The sequence below is a fragment of the Saccostrea cucullata genome, unplaced genomic scaffold (genome assembly GCF_032062105.1).
Source record: "Saccostrea cucullata isolate Sc308-1 unplaced genomic scaffold, CSIRO_AGI_Scuc_v1 ctg1474, whole genome shotgun sequence".
Taxonomy (NCBI): Eukaryota; Metazoa; Mollusca; class Bivalvia; order Ostreida; family Ostreidae; genus Saccostrea; species Saccostrea cuccullata.
The window spans coordinates 28,690-51,784 of NW_026939689.1; the positions used below are offsets into that span (position 1 = coordinate 28,690).

The window sequence follows — 23,095 nt, forward strand, 5'->3', positions numbered from 1 at the left end:
GAAATTTAAAGTGAAGGATAACCAGAAAGTGGATCATTCAACAGATGAAAAGAAAATAAGCCTTTGAGAGAAATTATGCATGAAATGAATATTTAAATTGCACGTAATTTTTGTTTCACCAACGTTTACAATATGTGAAAAAATGTTCAAAACGTGTGTTTAACCATGGTTTGACACATTTTTGTATGGTATTTATACATTTACAATATGAGCAGTGCAAATAATAAACCCATTAAACATGTTATGAGAAACATATGTTACACACACGTTGCACGTACATTATTCATATGTGAAACGTATGAGTAACGTACGTGTGCAGTATACATGTAACGTATGGTGGGCAATACGTACGTTTAACATGCGTGACACGCATGATATTCACACGTGTGAAAACATACGTATAACGTACGTGGTATTTTTTTCATGGAAAACGTACGTGAAGTCACGTATGTGTCACATACGTTTAACATACGTGAAACGTACGTGGCACAATTAGCTGTGTAAGTGTGTAATAAAGAGTGTTAATAACTCCAGCTCGGTTTCAAACAACACACAGACCCACACACAGCAAACACACAGTTAATGGTGGCAGCATCACAAACGGTTCAGTCAGCTCCATTTTCAACTAGATTGAGAATACCAGACGGTAAAATATCATTGAATTTCGATATAACTACATTTCGTAGAGTTCTTAATTCCATGATAATCCGAAAGAATGATATTTGTGGCCTGGTTCCACCAGGCAATTCGTCAAAGTAAAGCGTCTGTTCATTAAAGCAGTTTTTTTGTCCATTATTATTTTTTTAACTGTCATCAACCCCCATTTTAACTAGTTCTTTAACAATGTTCAAATGTTCACCCTCACGTGCAGCTTTGATTGGTGTACACTCCTCATTATCCTGTAGATTCACATCAGCCCCCATTTTAATTAGTTCTTGGACAATGTTCAAATGTCCATACTTACATGCGGCTACTAATGGCGTATTTTTCACCATACCTATATGATTGACGTCAGCCCTGACCTTGAAAAGTTCTTGAACAATACACATATACCCACCAATACAAGCTGCTATAAGTGGTGATTTCCCCATTATATTTTGTACATTAACCACAGCACCCATTTTTATTAGTTCTTGTACCATGTTCAAATATCCGCCCTCACAAGCAGTTATCAATGGTGTATTCCCTTCTTTATTCTTTAGATTTATATCAGCCCCGGCCTTTACTAGGTCTTGCACAATGCTCAGATTTCCTTTCATTGATGCAGTTACCACTGCTATTTTCCCTTCTTTATCACGTATATTGATGTCAGCCCCTGCCTTTATAAGGTTTTGAACAATATTCAAATGGCCACCCTCACATGCGTCTATCAGAATAATGTGCCCGTCTTCACTCGGTAGATTGACATCTGCTCCTGCTTCAATTAATTCTTGCATAAGGTCAAAATGTCCTCTCTTAAATGCAGTTATCATTGCTGTATTCCCTTGAATATCCCGAACATTGAGGTCAGCTCCAAACTTTATTAGTTCCTGTGCAATGCTCAGATGTCCTCCATCACATGCAATTATCAGTGGTGTACGCCCCTCTTTATCTGTTAGATTTATACCAGCCTCCGCTTTAATTAGTTCATGAACAATATTTAAATGCCCTCCCTCAAATGCAACTACAAGTGGCACACATTTCCATCTGTACTCGTTTTCGACTTTTGAATTCAGCAACCTTGTTTCAAGATATTTGCGTTTAATCGGCTTTTTGATGGAATCTTTATTCACAAACTTCAGAACAATTTTTACAGTTTCAAGATTACCACTGTAGGAACTTAGCAGTAGCATATATCTTTCTTCATCTGAGAGAATGTCTTTATTAAGAGTCTTTTTCAGTGTGTTCCAGTGTTGGTGCTCGACATCTCTGTAGAATAGATCAGATTTGTTCTTACCATATTTTTCAATTTCACCAACAATGTATTGCAGAATATCATAATGTCCATAGAGGATCACCCATGTGAGCACTCTCACCTTAACTTCCGAGATCCTTGAGAATAACCGTTCATACAGGAATAAAGATTTTATTTCATTGTACGACTTTTCTTTTAACACATCAATAAAAGTCTGACACACTTTTGGATGCTTTAAAACATCATTTGTAAAGAGATTATCCAGCTCCATTTCCTGTATGTCTCTGTACAACCTTTTTGCTAACATTGGATACAGATCCTCACTTAACCATATACACAGATCAAAACATTCTTCACTTCCAGTACCTTTGTCACCATTCTTATTGTTTCTGTCATCACCATTATCTGAATCAAAAACCTCTTTTTCTTCGCTCTTGTACACTTTGCTTGCTTCATTTTTTTGTAATTTTACCTTGTTAGCAATATAACTACTGCTCATGTACTGCAGCATTTGGCCTGGAAATTTTTGACCATAATGGTATGCACAAATTTCGTACAAATAGTCATGCATAATTGTGTACTCTGTGCCACTCTTTTTTGTGTATGTCCCCTCCATATTTGACAATGCCTCTAAAAATTTGAATGTATCAGTGGAAGGCTGCACGTCAAGATTTGCTAACACACTGTTTTTCATTTCAAGGAAAACGGCATTTTCCAAATCTTCTAGAATATTTTCAGAGAGTTTTTCATTCATTATGCACAAAACTAACGTAGCGTAAAAGAATTTGTTTTTTGCTTGCATCTCATCAAGTTCAGTGATAATGCATTCATTTGGATTTGTGAAAAACTTTGAACCAAAATTTCTGAATTTTTCTTCCTTTGAGAACAGTTTGCAGAGAAAGGGAAACATATGAGAAGCCGATGTCAGCAAAGATGGCGACAGTAATTCACAACGTAAGCCATAATTCTCCATCATAAGTTTCTTATCATTGTCATCTAATGCATATTCAGAACTGTGCAAATTAATAATATTTTCATACCACTCAAATGACGGGTCGTAAGATAAGGATTCTCTGTACACAGTCTCTCTACATGTAAAGAGAATTTTACATTTTTCATACTTAAAAAGTCGTGAAAAAACATCATCGAAAAAAACTAATTTTGTTCTCTGAAGGCCAAATACACCTATCACGTCATCAATGACAAAAACCTGTTTATATGAGTAGTTAAATTCTTCCATCTGTATAATTCCCCTGAGGTCTTTAACTGGTTTTACCGCATATTTCTCACTTTGGAGCATTAAAGCAATGTGATGAGCGGTGGCAGATTTCCCTGATCCAGGGCCACCCACAAATGTTACAAATTTTTGACTTCTCACTCTCTCCATCATTTCGTGAAAGCAATGAGTTTCCTGATAAAGTTTGTCCTCAGTTATCCATTTAGCTAACTCCACATCTTGTTCTGAAAGTATCATCAAAGTAGATTAAAACTATTGATAATTTTGTATCATTAAATATTATTAATTACACAGAGGTGTAAGGAATTTATTTATTTACTTTTTTGCAATTGTGGTTAGAACTTGGAGATATTAACCCAGAACCGAGCGCAATATACAGTATTTGTTATGGGTGGCACTGTACTTTCCGCTTTCCATGCCAATTTTTTTCCGACTAGAGAGCTACATATCTGCAGCTAAGAAAGGCTAAAATAATTCTAAGGCCAAACTTGAATTTTCTTATGATACTGTTGTATAAACAAAACTTGAAAATTGTTAAGTGCTTTTGAAATGTTTTCTTGTTTTTTAAAAAATGAAACATATGGAGAAAGATATGGCGATAACGAACAGTATCACAATAAAAAAATCCATAAAACAATACAAAATAGGAGCAGAGCAAACTCGGACCTCCAAAAACATCAGAGGTGGAATCAGGTGCCAACGTCCCAAGCCGATCTGCTTATCTTTTATTTAGCTCACCAGGATATACCGTATTGACATAGGAATGGAAATTACCATTGTTAATTTACAATACTCTGTCGATATATCTAAATGTCGAGTTGAAGGTCACAAAGAGTGTTTCCTTCTGTTCATGCATAAGATTTTGCACAAATTCTGCTTCATATGTATACATATATTTGAGTACGGAATTTTCACTTCTACATTATCAATAAATAGCTTCAGTCCCACCCCTAGAAAATACGGGGATCCTTGTCTTATGGTTTGCTTACAGATTTGTACTGTTTGAATTTTTAAGATTGATAATTGTCAGTTATCTTTTCTTTATCATTACGTAAGTCATAATGTTATGAAAGTAAATGACGTTATTAAGGTAGAATTTTAATGTTTAATATTAAAATCTTTTTGAACTCTTTGAAATATTTTTTGTTCGGAATTTACTGATACCTGTCAGTACAGGGATACTTGAATAAATATATTTAACAATTATGTTAAACCCGTTACCTTTGCTGGTGTGTCCTTTTCGAATAACAGTATCACCCCAGGCAAGATAATCCACATTCAAAGAACGAAGACGTTCAAAAATATCTTGAGCATTTGACAGTACCGCAAAGATATACTCTTCTTTTATTGACAACACGACCAAAAAGCTTTTAACAAGTTCTATTCCACTAATAACAACATACTCTTCCGAACATTCCAGCATATTGGCCACTGTGTCTCGTATAGAGTAGATATCCTCCTTGGAGTATTCTTTGATATTGCCATCTATGTGAAACCCGACAGTTGTATACCCGTTTTCTGTAAAGACAATTATGCAACATCTTCTCATATTCATAGAATTAGTTTATCAAATACTTATATAGATTGCCGAGTCCCCTTTCATGGTTTTAAGAAAATGGGAGGAAAACCTTTCAATACATTTTCATAAACATACATATCCGGAAAGAATCTTTCTCTTTATTCTACGTAATAACAGTGGGAAAGGAGCTTCGATGCTTTCAGTTTAAGCTCTTACATCAAATATTTTTTACGAAAACTTATGAAATGAAATAAACCGAAACAGAACTTTGTTCTTTTTGCTATGATATAAAAAAAAAACAACAAGCATTCATTCATTGTGCATGTGTCCCTTTTCCTCGTTACTTTGTGGTTCAATTTAAGTAACAAACTTCGACACGGTGGTGATTTAATAATTAAATTTACCCCCGAAGAAATCATATTCAGATATAAAAGTTCTAGTGAAACTACTTTCAGAACATTGAACATAATTATTCTTGTTGCAAAGCAATGTATAATGAATTGTAAATGGAAGAAATAGGAAACTGTCTTTTATACTGACTTGGATGTAATTAGATATATAAGAACTATTATGTCTATTTCTTTCAAAACAGTTCGAATGGATCTTTTTTGTCCATTATGTATAAATATGTGTATTTTCATTCCATAATATTATAATTTGTAATGACTGTATAATAATGCATGCTATTACAGATATAAAAAAATATGAATGACAAAACTGTTTATCAAATGATGTAAACAACTTAATTTTCACGAAACATTATTTTCAAGGAAAAGTCATCACTTTTAATAAATGAGTTTATTTCACAAATTGTGGTTATTGCTGTGTATAATCTTTAGGAATAATAATAACGTACGCGTGAATAAAATTTTCCTCAACACACAGTCTTGCATAAATAAATGTAAAAAAAGTTCTCGCTAAAAAGAGTGATTAACAGTATTTAAAAGAAAAAAAATACAGAAATAATACCTGGCTGCCTTTCAAAGAAACACAGCGCCTCGCAAGCTTGAGCATATTTGTAACATCTTTCATAGAGATCAAGGCATCCGATCCTTCGTAATACGTATTGTACCAAAATTACATCGCAGTTACTGAACAGTCCTTCCCGTTTCAGAATTTCTAAGACTTTTCTTAAGGTATTACATGTAGATACAGCACCTTCAGTTACTGCTTCTTGATCTAGACATAAAATAAAGTACTTATGAGCTTTTTAAATTACATACCGAAGAGCTGCGATTGATATTATTGTTCTCCTGCCTACCTCCAGGTCAATTTTCCAAAGTTAACATATTGGAGAAATTTTTCATAATTTTTATAGATAATTATATGGATTTTCATAAAACATTACTTATTTGGGAAAACAAAAGAGAGATAACTTAAAAATTTTGCTAAAAGTAGCGTGTGTATTTCTTAACATCTTTCAAATTCTTCTTTAATTAATCTGTCATACGAAGCCAACGAAAATATGAAAATAACAAAAACTAATCAAACTCGTAAATCTCATAAATTCAGATCAGGGAAAATAGCGAATCCATGGACACACTTAAGGTGGAATGAGGTGCGTAGGAGGATTAAGCATCCCTGTACACTGCAGTAAAATCCAGGAAAAAACAAATGACCTAACTAATGTTACTTAACATGTCAGTTAAAATAAGATCGAACGATAAGTTTGATTTACAAACAAAGTCATCATAATGATCAGAATTGGCAAAATTATCTATGTTGATTATTCTTTATCAAGTATAGTTACGGCATTTTGAGAGAATGAAACAAGTATAGGTTACATCATAGAAGCCGAGTAGTATTGATTATATCGTTTTCATGGGGCGTGGAAATCGAGGTTGCGGAGCGCCCGAGATTTCCACGCCCCATGAAAACGATATAACCAATAGTACGAGGCATCTATGATGTAAGCAACTTGTCGCATGTCTGATGACGTAAATTTCATTGAGAGTGTCAAAATTCAAAAAAAAAAAATATTCAGCGTGTTATGAACTAGTAATATACATTTCAAGCTAGCTCTCCAACATGTCGGACGTTCTTAGTGAATTTGACTTTTATTTTTAACTGAGTTTGAAGATTTTGACGATTTATCTTTGAGCCAGGCACTCGACAAATATGAAATCACAGAAACAAATATCAAGGAGTTTAACGATATAAAGTTTGGAGATTTTACCGTAACTTTCAAAATGGATTAATATTTTGAACGATTGGGAACTTTCAACTGAATTAAATGCGTGTATTTTAATTTAGTTAAAGGCAAAGAAATAGCTAAATATGTTCATTTTTCTGTAGTTATGAACTTGTAAAATAAAATCAGTTTTTATTCTCATGACCCGATTTCTGCCACCTGCAGTGATATATAAAGGGGCGTGGAAAGTATTATTGCATATGTGATATGGGATATATCACCACAGAAAGATCAAAGAAAATCACCGCAGATATGCGACAATGTAGGATTTACTGATTGTTGTAATTAATTAGCATAATTAATTCATTCAATTATGTAAATAGCACTTCACCCAAGAATACCCGATAGACCGGACGTATTCCATAGCGGTCCGGATTACTTTCTTTAATAGTGTTCTTAAAAATTTCCAATGCAACATGTAACCAAGTATGTAAATATAAAGTGTTTAGTAGTTTAGTATTAGTGCTAGTTGTTTTTGTTTCTCTTTTTCCTTTGTTCTTATGACTTTTTAACTTTTTTCTTTGTCATGAGGAAGGGACAGGGCGTCCCGAAAATTTGACAATTTTTATTGTTCGTATCGTTGGTCATTTTTAGTGCTTTATATAAATTTCCATCCGTGACCTTGTATCTACTGGGTAGATCCGACATTTAGGATATACTTGTTGTTGGTTTTTGTAGTGCTCTCTCTCTCTCTCTCTCTCTCTCTCTCTCTCTCTCTCTCTCTCTCTCTCTCTCTCTCTCTATATATATAATATACAATTATAGCCTTTTGATGAGGTCAATCCCTCGATATATAGACCTTAGAGAAAGCATATCAACCCGAGCACGAAGTGCGAGGTCGATATGCTTTCTCTTAGGTCTATATATCGAGGGATTGTACCGAATCAAAAGGCTACAATTGTTTTATTATTTATTATCAGTTAATAAGAAATGTCTTTAAATCCTTCTTTATACCTTCTCATACAAGGCATTGTTATGACATTGCATTATGATGTCACAGTAATGAAAACCAGCCGCAGTATCTGTTTTTAGAAATACCAAGTCTATAAAGACTATTGTGACGTCAGCACTATTGTTGCTTCATAGAAGAACGTTTCCAATTTTAGAAACAGCAGGTTTATAAATTTTAAAAATAGAAACATCCAGTCCATACCACTTTTATACTTGATCATGTGATCTAGTTTGAGCCAATCAGATAGTTGGAACAATATAGAAAAATGATAAATATATATATTATACAATTAAAGCCTTTTGATGAGGTCAATCCCTCGATATATAGACCTTAGAGAAAGCATATCGACCGAGCACGAAGTGCGAGGTCGATATGCTTTCTCTAAGGTCTATATATAGAGGGATTGTACCGAATCAAAAGGCTACAATTGTTTTATTATTTTTTATCAGTTAAAAAGAAATGTCTTAAAATCCTTCTTTTTAATACTCAGTACCTTCTTATACAAGGCATTGTTATGTCATTGCATTATGACGTCACAGTAATGAAAACCAGCTGCAGTATCTGTTTTTAGAAACATCCAGTCTATAAAGACTATTGTGACGTCAGCTCTATTGTTGCTTCACAGAAGAACGTTTCCAAATTTAAAAACATCAGGTTTATAAATTTTTAGAATAGAAACATCGAGTTTGTAACACTTTTTATACTTGATCATGTGATCCAGTTTGAGTCAATCAGATAGTTGGAACAATACAGAAAAATAATAAATATATATATTATATTTATCTATTATATTTTCCCATGTATAACTTTGATCCCCTGATGATGCACCAGCCTGCCCCAGGGGCTGATGATGTTTACAAACTTAAAAAAATAACTGTGGATATTTTCTATAAACATGTCACACCATGGCTTTGCTGTTCTTAAGATTAGAAAAAAATATCATATAACTGTGGTCGTCTATTGTGGCCTAACCCTACCCCACGGATCCGGATTTGAATACTCTTGAATCCACACTAAAAATGAAACTGAGGATTTGTTTTTGTATTTTATCACTAATAATGGCTTTGCTGTTCTCGAGATTCTCAAAGATTTTCTCCATAATTGGCCATTCTTATGACAAGCCCTTTTGGTTTTTATTTTGAAAATAATTTTTTTCGTAAAATAACAGAGATACATGTATCTCTCAATTTAGAGAGATATCTCTTTAAAAAGAGATATATCCAAATTTAAAGACATCTCTCTCGTTTTTAAGAGATATCTCTACGAGAAAGCGACATCTCTTAAAATAAGAGAGATATCTCTTTTAACAAGAGGCCCATTGGTCTTATAGGTCACCTGAGTATCATTGCTTATCATAACTATACATTAAGCTTGCTTACTTTGGTAACTTAATACCCAGAGATAAATAAGAGTAACAAAGAGAAAATGCATTTACTTTGTAATTGTATCTCATATCTTTTCTTATGTTTTACGCAAATAAACAAAACATATATAATTTAATAAAATAGTAGACTATTTCAAAATATGGTGATTCTTGAAAGTTCGATTTCACCAGAAAATATCGTCTACCCCCCTTTTTTCAAAAGCTGGAATTAATGATAATTTACTATCTAGCGCTGGAATTAAATTGATTAATCAATTACCATAGAACAGTTCTTTGTATTAAACAAAGATTTAATGGCCTAATTGCCATTAATATTGAATTTAATGGGTGCAAAATGTAGGCGGGAATCACGAGTTAGAGTTCATAGTTCTTTCCACTATATAATCATTAGAACCCTGCCCTTACACCAAAACACCTGACCCTGGGGCTCTGAAATTCATGAATTTAGAAGAAGCATCCTTCCTCCTCATAACTTTGTGCATAGGTTTATACTCAGGATCTGAGAAGAAAATTTTGATAGAATTTTAAATGTATTTTTACCATATGATTAGTAGAGCCCCACCCTAACACCAGAGCCCCTGACCAGAGGCAGTAAAATTCACAATTTTGGAAGAGGCACTAGTTCATATTCAACATTACTAAATGTACTTGTTTACTTTATTTAATACTCAGGAGCAAAGAAGAAGATGTTTAAAGAATTGATGTATTTCACTACATGATCAATAGAGCCCCACCCTAACACCAGAACCCCCAACCCAGGGGCTGTGAAATTCACAATTTTGGTAGAGATGGACTTGCTCATCATAACTATATACTTTGTTAGTTTGTTTAATATCCAGGAGAAGAGAAGATTTTCACAATATCATTAATAGAGCCCCGCCTAACACCAGAACCCCTGACCCTAGGGCCATGAAATTCAGAATTATGGAAGAGGCAGCTTTATTCAACATATTTATGTATCCGGTTTGTTTATCAAATACCCAGGAGTAAAGAAGAAGATTTTCAAAGAAATAATGCACTTTCACTATATAATATATATAGCAACGCCCTAGCACCTAAGAACCCCTGACCATGGGCCATGAAATTCACAATTTTGGAAGATGCAGCCTTATTCAACATAACGATGTATTCGGTTTGTTTATTAAAGGTACTTGGACACAGATTTAAAGTTATTATTTTCTTTATAATATTACGACTTATATATTTTAATAGCATTTCACACAAAAATTAATCAAAAATCATATTTTGTTTAAAAGATATTGAAATTTCAAAATTTTCGGCGGGTTTGATTGACATATCCTTGCACTCTCAAAAATTTAATTTTATTCTTTATCCCTAGGAAAAGTGACAATCTCGTTTTGTATAAATGAAAAATATTAATACTATAATCCAGAAAATTCAGAGTAGACACGTTCGAAAGCAAAACAAACACACAATACGAATATCGTATATTGTCAGTCCGTGCAGTTGTGGTAAGCAGACTGTCACGATTGAACGCACCCGGTGAATTCTAAATATAAACAATAACAGAACTCGAGCCCTGTTTACAAAAACTGTGTACATAACACGAGTGTGCTCGATTTGCTAAACTCTGTACGCATCTCTTAGTTCGGAATGCGATACTTGTGAAGGTGTTTTGCTTTCTAACATTTCTACTCTGAATAAAATTATTTTTATTGATAAAAGTTTTAATATTTCTCATTAAAACACATCAAAATTGCCACTTTTCCTTCGTTATTTCCATATCCTTCCTAAGGATTAAGAATAAAGTTAAAATTTTTGAAAGTGCAAGGATGTGTCAATCAAACCCGCAAAAAAATTTAAAGTTTTAATAACTTTTAAATGAAATAAGATTTTTAATTAATTTTTGTGTGAAATGCCATTAAAATACATAATTCGTGATAGTATACAGAAAAAATGAGAAAATATTAACTTCAAATCTGTGTCCAAGTACCTTTAAATGGACATTTGCGAAATAGCGCACAGTGGACAACAGGCGTCAGACTTCGGACTTTAAATAGGGTGGAGCATCTCAAAGTGTAGAATTTATAAATCACCTGTGCGTTTGAATTGATAACGCAATGGCATTTGATATAATGGTTATCAATAATCAACATACTTCTTCGAAATTTATAAATAGGAAATGAGGAACACTTGGATTACTTTAATGTTTCAGTCAGTCTCTTTGGAATCGGAACTCGCATCGAAAATGTATTTTCCTTTTCTCTCTTATTTACTTATTTATCTAATTATTCTTTACTTTTTAATTTTTATTATTGATTAATACCGGTGATTGACTTTCAAGATTTTTCAGAATTAAAAATTTGTTTTCTATATCTGTTTTTACATTCCTCCGAAAAAAGAGAAAAGGATGTGCCCTCATGTATATCGAATTTAAAATAAAAAGCTACTTGATCCCACCCTCCCACAAGCATCCACTTTTTGGTACAGTACTTGTGGCATTGAAACTATCTTATGCAAATTTATCGAAAAGATGGAAATTACCCCCCCCCCTTCCGCACATACACTCCCCTTCCTGAGGATGGATTTTTTGCGTTTAGAATATTCTCCTTTTTTCTGTTTGTCAAAAAAAAAAATCCAGGTAAGTTCCCCCCTACAAAACACGTTTTCAAAATTGACGTGCCTATTTAGTACATATTTTATCAAATAACTGGAGGAGGCATTAAGATTTTAGTACCTTTAATATTTCTTTTATTCAATATTCAACAAAATGTACAACAGAAAATATCTTTGAGAGACAGCTTTTATTTAATGTCTTTAAACTTGGTTTCTAAAATAGGCTATTTTAGTATCAGTTTTTTATACAGTAAAATATTAAATTAAAGTTTAGGCAAAATTCATGCTTTTTACTCATTTCATTTTCCAACGAAAATGGCTATGCAAATGGGAATTGAAAAGTATATTGCAAGTAATATATGACCCTTTTTGCATGCAGGGATATAGATATACCCTTCAATCTAAACGCGAATTTATTTAAGGTATAGAAACTACCATGCCACAAAAAGGGAAAAGCTACAGACTTATTATGACTGCATACTTTTCGTAACTATATGGACAAAACTTATTAGGCTTTTAGACATTTCTCACTATCAAACAACCAAAATCTAAAAAAAATCACATTATTCGAAACTCGTACCTTCAGTTCAATATAAACAAATTGAATGTGAAGTTTAAAAATAGCGTCTGTACAATTGAATTCAATTTCTGAGATAGCAGTTGTTTGTAGTTCAAATTTGATACTTTTAAATTTAATAATGCATACTAAAAATAAGTTATTTCGAGACAGTTCTATGTTCACAAATAAATTCTTTGCAAACTTTCTAATTAAACCAATCAAAATACGAATTTCAAAATTCTTCGATTTAAATTTTTCGTAGTTATCGAAGGCCTATACATTTTCAGATGATTTGTTATAAATTTATATTTTTTGATTCTTTAAACCGCTCCCTTAGAAAGGTCCGCCTTTACATGTCTGAAGTCCGAAGTCCGCTGTTCGCTATTCCGCAAATGTCCAATACCCAGGAGCAGAGAAGAAGATTTTCAAAGAAATAATGCATTTTCACTATATACTATATTTAGCCCCACCCTAGCACTAGAACCCCTGACCCAAGGGCCATGAATTTCACAATATTGATAGAGGACCCAATGCTAATTACAATCATGCAAACAATTTGACTGCTTGATGTCCAGGAGTAAAGAAGAAGATTATTAAAAATTGCATTAATCATAGTGGTTTTGGCTCCACCCTCAGGCCCCAGGGGGCAGGGACCATGAAAATCACAATTTCTGTTCCCCTTTACCCATAGATGCTGTATACTAAATTTGGTTAAATTTGGTTCAGTGGTTCCAGAGAAGAAGCTAAAAATGTTCTACAGTTTACGACCGACGAACGACGTACGGCGGACAACGTACGACGACGGACGAAAAGAGATAGCAATAGGTCACCTGAAGGTGACCTAATAAAAGAGATATCTCTTCTACTTGAACAGATATCTCTTACTCCTTGAGAGATATCTTTTGTGAAAAGAGATATCTATTAACGTTAAAGAGATATCTTTTACACATAGAAAGATATCTCTTTGACTTTTTGAGATATCATTCCAAGTAAAAGAGATATCTCTTAAAGCAAAAGAGACATCTCTCTTATTTTATCTTAAGAGATACCTTTCAAAGTGAAAGAGGTATCTTTCAAAAGTGTCTAAATCTGTCAAGCAAAAAGAGATATCTCTTTATTGAAAAGAGATATATGCAAAGATGATATTTTACATAGCTTTACTAAACATGACATGTAATTCAGTGTTGTCTAGATTTCAAATTAGTAATAGTTTATTTTTCATAATCAGAGAAATCTGGTTCATTGCATTTGAGATTTTATGCTTACTTTCGTTTTCCTAACTAATAAATTTTAATCATCTTTACGAACGTTGCATTATTATTTGTTGTTCCAGACAAGGGAATTACATGTATATCATTTTATTTCTACGTAGTACATCTATTATTCTGGGTACTGCATGCTCAGTCTTTTTTCTTATATCAGCTAAAATATTCTAGAGACTTTACTACTTGTTTCGCTTTCGTTTTAAAGGGGAGAATTAATTATTTTATTTTAAGATGACTGGAAATGAGACATCTAATTCATTAAAGGAGATATCTTTTTAGCTTAGAAAGATATCTGTCATTTAACCTTGTTTAAAGAGATATCCCTCTAACTTAAAGAGTAATCTCTCTAGCTTATAAAGATATCTCTGTAAGTAAAAGAGATATCACTCTTACAAAATTGTTTAAGGAGTTATCTCTCTAAGGTATAAAGATATCTCTATTAGTCAAACAGATATCTCTTTAAGCTAAAGAGATATCTCTTTATGCTAGAGAGATATCTCTCTTATTGGAAGAATATTTTTACTTCACGAATAAATAGTAAAAGGTTTTGCCATTCATTCTGGCCTATTCATTACACTTGGGTATTGATATGAACAAACTTGAAACTACACTACCTAAAGATTCTTCAAAATATATGTGACCAATTACATGTACTACTTTGCAGTTCTTGATAAGATTTTTGTAAAGATTTCTTCCTACAGATTTCCTTGTAAAACATTGATCCAGTTAATTGATAGTCTATTATTTATGCAATGAATAACTGTATACGAGTTTCCTCGTTTTTCCTTTCATGATAAAGAGTACACAGCAGGTGTGCCCGGCCGGAAGGGATACTCACTCCTCCATTGCTCCTGATCCCGCCTCTGATGTTCAAAATTAACTTGGAACTCTTGGAATCAGTATGAACCATAACTCAAAAAACTCACTCCCATTGATTTAAATGTTAAAAGAAATAATTGAAAAAGAAAGTAGCCTTATAAACCCTAATACATGTAGTGTACCCAAAATATAACCGTTTAAACTATTTCCTCTTTTGTAGATTGCATTGCATTGTTTTTCAAATACTCTTCAGACAGAAAACGAAGAAGTAAAACAAATAAACAAGTTTGACATTGTTGTAGGAAGAATATATTAATTGTTCAAAATTATTCCAGAAAATTTTAATGTATTAAAGTACAAAATCTACATTTATGGTCTTCGTATTAAATTGTAGTAATTAAAGTAAACAAAATCTTACCAATCAGTAAACTTTTGAACCTTTCAAGATCTTTTTGTGGAAATGAGTTTTCAAGTTCATCTCTTAGATGGGCAAATGATGTTTTTGAGCCTCTTTTTCGAAAAAAATCCATTTTTTTCCCTATATGTAAAAAATGAATTCAATTACAAATTGTAATACGTCACTTTTGTTTCCTCTCCGATTTACCATTTTACATTACTTACTGTGCGCCATATGATCATGGTCCTCATTTTGGATTTTCTTATCTGTAATATATATAGCCATATCATTTTACATTAATTTATTATCAATTATGAGAAATACAAATTACCTCATCTCTCTTTTAGGATTTGTTGAATGTACTGATACAGTAATCAGTAATCTACTCAGTCTCAAATTGTAAAAATATAGTGTAATTTGATATTTTATGACAGTATTATAATGTTTTATAATTCTTAAAACTAAATTTGCATCATGTTTATTGTGTGCGTTTTATTATTTCAACTTAGCTTTCAGTGGCATTTTTCATAGACAACTGCATGCTTCTTTAATAAAAATGAAACACTTAATTATAAACCTTGTCATTGGTATTCTGTTAACATATTTTGTTAAATACATTCTGATTGTACTCACAAATAAACTGAAGTTGAAAAGATGACATTTTCTTTTTTATAAACTTGATGACGTCATGTCAACTTCCTTTATTTGTGTATCAATCACCTGGTATTTTTGTCTCCCAGGTGAATCGATACCCAAAACCACAAACGATCAAATTTAAAAACAAACCGATTTGAAAAAAATGTATATTCACTCAAATGACTTTTGCTTTTATCACTGACGTGTTCGTGGAAAGTTTGGTTGAAACTGTTTAAGGGTCCTCCACATTTGACTTGTGACGTAAATAAAGAAAATGTACAATTACTTTCGGTTTTATCTAGTTTATGCATGGACGATTTGGCCTAGCACAGCTTGTAAAGTTTTTGCAAAGAGAAGGATATGGAAATAACGAACAGTATTCAATCTCAACGTCCATTAAACAAATATACAAAATAAGAGCAGAGCAAACACGGACCTCCGAAACATCAGAGGTGGGATCAGGTGCCATGGAGGAGTGAGCATCCCCTGCCGACCGGTCACACCCGCCGTGTGCTCGTTGTCATAATCAGGAAATAACGGAAAAAATCCGTGGTCAATTCAGTGTATAAATAATGGACTAACAATTGGTATGAAAAACGTCAGTCAGCATTTCATTCAATGATAAATTGTATTTGCTGACAAGGTCATTGTATCGACCATAGAATTTACGAAATGATGACTTTAAACGAGACTGTTGATATTCTTGTTTCATCAACTTGCTTGTCAATAATTTACCTCGTTTAAGAAATTGTTCATACGTAGAGCATGCTCTTGCGTATCGAATCAACTGAGATATAAATACTCCGTATGCAGGTGATGAAGGTATATTGCTGCATAAGTAAGGGAAGTTGACGATAGAAAAGTTAAAGTCATCACGTTTATCATATAGCTTGGTTGTTAGATTACCATTAGTGTCTTTTTCAAGTAAAATATCCAAGTATGAAGCAGAAGTGTCGGACTCTGTGGTATCTTTTATCTCAAGCTCACCAGGATATATCGTGTCGACGTAGGAATGGAAATTATCATTATTAATTGACAATACGTCGTCGATATATCTAAATGTCGAGTTGAAGGCCACAGCAAGTGTTTTCTTCTTAAAAGAGAAAAGTTTGCAGTCATAAAAAATGAACACATGGCATAATCACGGACGTGCGAGGTTTTTTTTTTAAATAAAAGAACAACAGACGTTTGGGATTATGTTACATAATAGTTCGTAAACAACAGGTACCGGTATGACGAGAAACATTTTTTTCGGCACACTAATTTGTGCGTTTCAATAATACATTATCTCATTGCGTGTTTATAAATATTGATAAATAGTGTGACTGTGTTTCTAGTTTTCCTCTTTTACATCTGTCCAGTTCAGTGACCAGTAATTACTAAATATAGAATGGTGACGAATGTGGAGACTTGCCAAAGTTTTTAAGACCCGGGCAACAGGAAAGATAACTCGAAAAAGGAACTTTGATAACAAAGATTTTGAAAATGTTTTTTCTACATCAGTGCATTTAATTAAGTCTTTCCACCTTTCTGTGGAAAGACTTATTAGGTCTTTCCACCTTTCTGTGGAAAGACCTCTTGAAATGCTTCTGTTTATTATTAGGTCTTTCCACCTTTCTGTGGAAAGACCTGTTGATTTTCTTCTGTTTCTTATTATTATTCTTCTTCCGCTGATTTTTTATTTCGACATTTATCGAAAAGACTTTATGTTCTTCGTAAAGGTCATTAAATGTTATGAACAATTTTGAACCAACGCGTATGAACTATGACCGCTTTCGAAGTTATTGCCCCTTTCGCAAGAAATGCTTGTTATCGCTACTCCTCTGAAACCGTAAACCGTAGAGGTATGAAACTTTCACCAATGGAAAGACCTCTTATTATTCTGTGAACAATAAGTCTCCTAGTGTTTATTATTCTTTTTCTTCCCTTAACTTTTGAAAACGCAAGACTTATCAACAAACTGAATAGTTCATGATATTGGATATTTTAAGTTATTCTGAAAAAATCTTTGATCCCTTTCGAAGTTATTGCCCCTTTCATTGCAAAGCTTGTTATCGCTACTCCTCCGAAACCGTAAAACGCAGAGGTTTGAAACCTTTAGCAGTGTCTTGGACTAAGCAAGAGGACTCTTCACTCTAACATTGCAGAAGGATTTGTAAACCCCTTCAATTAGTTAATGCCCCTGAAACTTCTTGAATTTTACAAATAATTATAAATTTTCAAAACGACAAGTGGTAGAGACATGGGACTAACTGCATAAGATTTATTTACCTTTGACCTTAAAATTCATGTAAAGGTCAAAGGTCAAGGTCATTCAAAAAATGAGAAATTTAGCCCTTTTTATATCTCTTTTGTCTTTCAAGATATACTAAATGTCTATGCATCATTGATATGCACTCTTAAAACTATTTCAATGCTTTCATTCTTGTCCCCAAAGATTGACCCTTTTAAAAGTTATTGCCCCTTGTGCGAAAAACCTTATCGCTACTCCTCCCAAATTATACACCGTAGAGACACCGAACCTTCACTAATGTGTTAAGGGTGTTTAGGCCTAACTGAACTGTATAAATGCGAAAGGATCTGATGACCCCTTAAATGAGTTATTGCCCTTTAACTTCTTTGTGCTTAATATAAAACCTTATAACTTGTAAACTATCAGTCGTAGAAGCATGGGGTCAATTGCATTGTGACCCTTGACCTTTGACCTTGAATATTTTCTCAAGGTCAAAGGTCAAGGTCATTTCATTTTTTTTTTATTTTCATTTTTTCTATCGTTTAGGATAGTTTTGGTTTCTAATTCATGGAATGTAATTTTAAGGAGTCAGATATAAAATAAAATTGAAAAATTCAAAGAAGGTGGAAAGACCTCTTATTGTTCTGTGAACAATAAGTCTCCTAGTTATTATTATTTTTCCGCTATGGACTTTTGATCCAAAAGACTTATCGAAAAACTTTTGTGTTTATGATACTCGAAACCAAAAGTTATTTTGAATAGCGACCCAACGTATATGACCTATGACCCCTTTCGGAGTTCTCGCCCCTTGTACGTAAAACCTTGTTATCGCTACTCCTTCAAAACCGTAAGCCGTAGAAATATGAAACCTTCACTAAAGTCTTCGACTAATTTAGAAGACTCTGGAATCTATTCATTGCGAAAGTATTCGTTGACCCCTTCAATAAGTTATTGCCCCTGAAACTTTTTTAATCTTAGAAATTATCAAAAATTTTCAAAATGAGAAGTGATAGAGACATGGGACTAACTGCATAAGATTCATTGACCTTTGATCATGAAATAATAGCAAAGGTCAAAGGTCAAGGTCATTCCAAATTTGAGAAATTAAGCTCTTTTTATATCTTTTTTGTCTTTTAACATATACAAACTGTCTTAGCGTCATTAATATGTACTCTTAAAACTATTTCAAAGATTTAATTCGTATTCCTTAGGATTGACCCTATTAAAAGTTATCGCCCTTTGTACTAAAAACCTTGTTATCACTACTCCTTCGAAACCGTAAACCGTAGAAATATGAAACCTTCACTAAAGTCTTTGACTAATTAAGAGGACTCTGGAATCTATTCATTGCGAAAGTATTGCTAGACCCCTTCAATGAGTTATTGCCCCTGAAACTTTTATAATTTTAGAAATAATTAAAAATTTTCAAAATGAGAAGTGATAGAGACATGGGATCAACTGCATAAGATTCATTGACCTTTGATCATGAAATTAATTCAAAGGTCAAAGGTCAAGGTCATTCCAAAAATGAGAAATTCAGCTCTTTTTATATCTCTTTTGTCTTGCAATGCATACTATCTGTCTTTGCACCTTTAATATGTACTCTTGAAACTATTTCAGAGATTTTATTCTTGTCCCCTAAGATTGACCCTTTTAAAAGTTATTTCTCCTTGTGCTAAAAACCTTGTTATCGCTACTCCTCGGAAACCGTAGACCGTAGATACACCAAACCTTCACTAATATCTTTAGGATCTTGAGGTATAACTTCACTGTATAAGTGCGGAAGGATCTGATGACCCCTTATATGAGTTATTGCCCTTTAACGTCTTTGTACTTACTATAAAACCTTATAACTTAAAAACTATAAGTCGTAGAAGCACGGGGTCAATTGCATTGTGACCCTTGACCTTTGACCTTGAACATCTTTTTAAGGTCAAACGTCAAGGTCATTTCAAATTTTTTTTTAATTTTCATTTTTTTAATTTATCCTTTTAAGACAATTTAGTTTTCTTATTCATGGAATTTAATTTTAAGGAGTCAGATATAAAACAAAATTGAAATTCAAAGAAGGTGGAAAGACCTCTTATTGTTCTTTGAACAATAAGTCTCCTAGTTGCTTTTCTTCTGTAAATTCCCATTATTTTTCTTCCGCTGATTTTTTGTTTCGACATTTATCGAAGGGACTTTTTGTTCATCGTAAAGGTCATTAAAAGTTAGGAACAGATTTGACCCAACGCATATGAACTCTGACCCCTTTCGAAGTTATTGCCCCTTTCACAAGAAATGCTTGTTATCGCTACTCCCCCGAAACCGTAAACCATAGAGGTACGCTTGCTTCACCAATGTCTTCGACTAATTTAGTCGGTTCTCCAAACTGTGAAGTGCGAAAGAATTCCTAAACTCCTTAGAGTAGTTATTGCCCCTGAAAGTTTTAAAGCATAATTTTTTTTTTTTTAAACTTTTAAATGACAAGTGGTAGAGATTTGGGAACAACTGCATGAGATCTTATGACCTTTGACCTTGAAAAGTAGGTCAAGGTCAAAGGTCAAGGTCATTCAAAATATGAAAAAATTAATTTTTTTTGGGTAGCTCCTTTGTTCTTCAACAAATTTTAAACATCTTTGCATCTTTAATATGTACTCTTAAAACCATTGCAGAGATTTCATGCTTGTCCCTTAAGATTGACCCCTCTAAAAGTTAATGCCCCTTTCAGTGTAAACCCTTGTTATCGCTACTCTTCTGAAACCGTAAACCGCAGATATTTGAAACCTTCAATAATGTCTACGACTAATTTAGTAGACTCTTGAATATATTCATTGAGAAAGGATTCGTCAACCATTTTTAGTAGTTATTGCCCCTTAGAGTTTCTGATGTTTACGAAGAACTGAAAAAATTTTAGCGGCAAGTTGTAAAGACATGTGGACAATGCATGAGAGATTTCGACCTTTGACCTTGAAGATAAGGTCAAGGTCAAAGGTCAAGGTCATTTGGAAAGTATCAAAATTGCTTATATCTGGTTTTTTTTGTAAATGACCTTGACCTTTCAGCTTCAAATTTGACCTTGACCTTTGACCTGGACCTTTTCTCACAAGTTAAAAAGATATCTTCATTACCTTCACCTAGATTGAGCTTCAAAGGTAAAGTTCAACTCTATAAGTGTTTGGGGTTTTTTTTTTTTGGATGACCATGACCTTTGACCTTTGACCCAAAGGTCACAATCAATCATTAGTACGTGGAGGTATCTACAACTCTTACTTTAACAAAGACTAATATTTATATTATATACCCCCCCCCCCCATTGTCTAATAAAAAAAAATCAATAGCTGCCTAGAAAACTTTTGTACAAGTCAAACGAAACCAAAGATGAACATAAAATCCAGTTTAGCATGTACAAGACACCTCAAAGAAAGTGCCCTGAGAGTTTTACGGTGAGTCTCTTAAGTACAATTAAATTCTAGTGAATATCGGCAAAATCTACAATTTTTTTCTGTCTGAAATTTAATAGTTGCTGAGTATAAAAATTAATTAAAGCTTGTATTGGCTATTTTTTCGATTTTTGTTAATATCATTCGATTCTCCTGCTCTACTACAACATTTTAATACCAAATATTCTTGCTTTCTTTAGTATGTGGAATTTATTTCAATTTTATTTAGATTTAATATTTATGGAATGAATCTCGAAAAATAGCGATTTTTCCTGTCAAAAAAATTTCCACGCTCTCAATGACAACTTTTTTTTTTTCCTGAGATGCATGTTTCAAGTTAAATTTATGCTGGTAACTACTAATTCAATTCAAATAGAAATGATTATTAAATCTTACCTATGAGTTTACTACATGCGATCTGTCAAAACGAAAGCAGCCTTTTTCAAATACATATACGCAACCTCAAATGCATGTATACCCGTTAATAACAATATTATAATTGTAATCAGACAATATCCCTTACATTTTAACTCGAAAACAATCTCTTTCAAACTCACATTTACATCCAGGAGCTTGTCAGAAGTTTATAAACTGGAACTTCTTGACTGGTTGACTTGAATCCTCCTGGAAGCAATTTTTTTTTTTTTTTTTTTTTGGAATTTTTTAAATTTTGGGCGTTTTTCTGGTGTTTTTCTTCATTTTTCCAACCCAAATGACATGGAAAGTCTTAAAAAGGTAAGAAAGACGTCTTATTGTTCTCTGAACAATTAGTTTACTAGTTTTAATTAAATTTTTTGATGTAATCTAATTCATTAAAAATATACGAAAGGGTAAGACAAGATCTTTTGTATTAGGTATGAAAATGCCATGGGAAAAATTTCTTGAAACTTGTGAAATAATTATTTTAGAAAATAAGTATAAATTATATTTTAATCCCTGGACACTGTTTAAAGGTTGATATTCTTGTTAAAAGTAATGCTCAATAATATGAGTACAAAAGCTGTGGGTGTGTGGAGGACCCTTAAGTAAATCACGAGAAGTTAATATATAAAAGTTATGATGGTTAGTAATTTTCAATATATTTGACACTAAAACACAAAAGCAATATATGTAACGGTGTACCATATATAACCTCTCTAGTTTCCCCAATGAAATTCGTCACTCTGATTTCAAATCTTTGACCATGCTTTTGACTATATCCATGGACAGTCAGGACTGGATATGGTAAGGAAACAGTAGAACCTCTGTAACTGGAATCATGGACATTTATTGGTTTGAAATCATCTTCTGGGATTTGTTGAACTCTCCATTCAGCTTTTAGGGCTTCCGGAATAGATTCAATTGTTGCATGATAAATTATTACATCAGATTTGTCATCTCTTTCCGGACTTCCGATCTGAACTATAGGTTTGTCTAAATATATGCAATTGTACATCATAGTTTAGTTGACATAATTATGATTAGTGAAAATTCTCATTGAAATAGGCACTTAGGTTGGTAAAAGACTAGTAATATTTTGCACTATATCATAGGGTTATTGAACTTATATTGGTGAATACTGGGACAGGTTGGCTGTTCAAATGCACGAGCTTGCGATTGCATTTGAACAGCGAACGAGTGCCAATATTCACCAATATAAGTTCAATGACTCCTTTATTATATAGATAAAACATTTCCAAATAATTTACAATAATTATTCCAACTAAAACACTCAAATTAATGACTTTTTTATAACCGGTATTCAAATTAACGTCTGTGAAACGGTTACAAGACAGACGTTAATTTGAATACAAATTATAAAAAATAATTAATTTGAATACAAATTATAAAAAATAATTAATTTGAGTCTTTTTTAGTTGTAATAATTATTATAAATTATGTGGAAATGTTTTAGCTATATAATAAAGAAGTTATTGAACTTATATTGGTGAATATTTGCACAAACTGGCTGTTCAAATGCACGAGCTTATGTGTAAATTTTGAGCAGGTGTAACGACGAAAAGTGAC

General features: G+C 32.9%; 1 protein-coding gene across 1 annotated transcript; it reads right to left on the reverse strand.

Moving 5' to 3' along the window:
- Positions 1-760: 760 nt before the first annotated feature.
- LOC134253689 (uncharacterized) lies at positions 761-22,526 on the reverse strand. Its single transcript, XM_062736272.1, has 4 exons — positions 22,211-22,526; positions 5,620-5,829; positions 4,353-4,649; positions 761-3,355 (listed from the first exon to the last, which is right to left on the reverse strand). The coding sequence occupies exons 1-4, from the start codon at positions 22,524-22,526 to the stop codon at positions 804-806; spliced, it is 3,375 nt and encodes a 1,124-aa protein (XP_062592256.1). The 3' UTR covers positions 761-803.
- Between the last annotated feature and the right edge of the window lie 569 nt (positions 22,527-23,095).

Excerpts from the sequence above, each read along its gene's own strand:
- LOC134253689 (XM_062736272.1), bottom strand. The coding sequence starts at position 22,526 with ATGATGTACAATTGCATATATTTAGACAAACCTATAGTTCAGATCGGA. Across the intron at positions 5,830-22,210 it reads AACTAGAGAGGTTATATATG|ATCAAGAAGCAGTAACTGAA; the intron begins GTACACCGTTAC and ends TTTTATGTCTAG. Across the intron at positions 4,650-5,619 it reads TTTCTTTGAAAGGCAGCCAG|AAAACGGGTATACAACTGTC; the intron begins GTATTATTTCTG and ends TTGTCTTTACAG.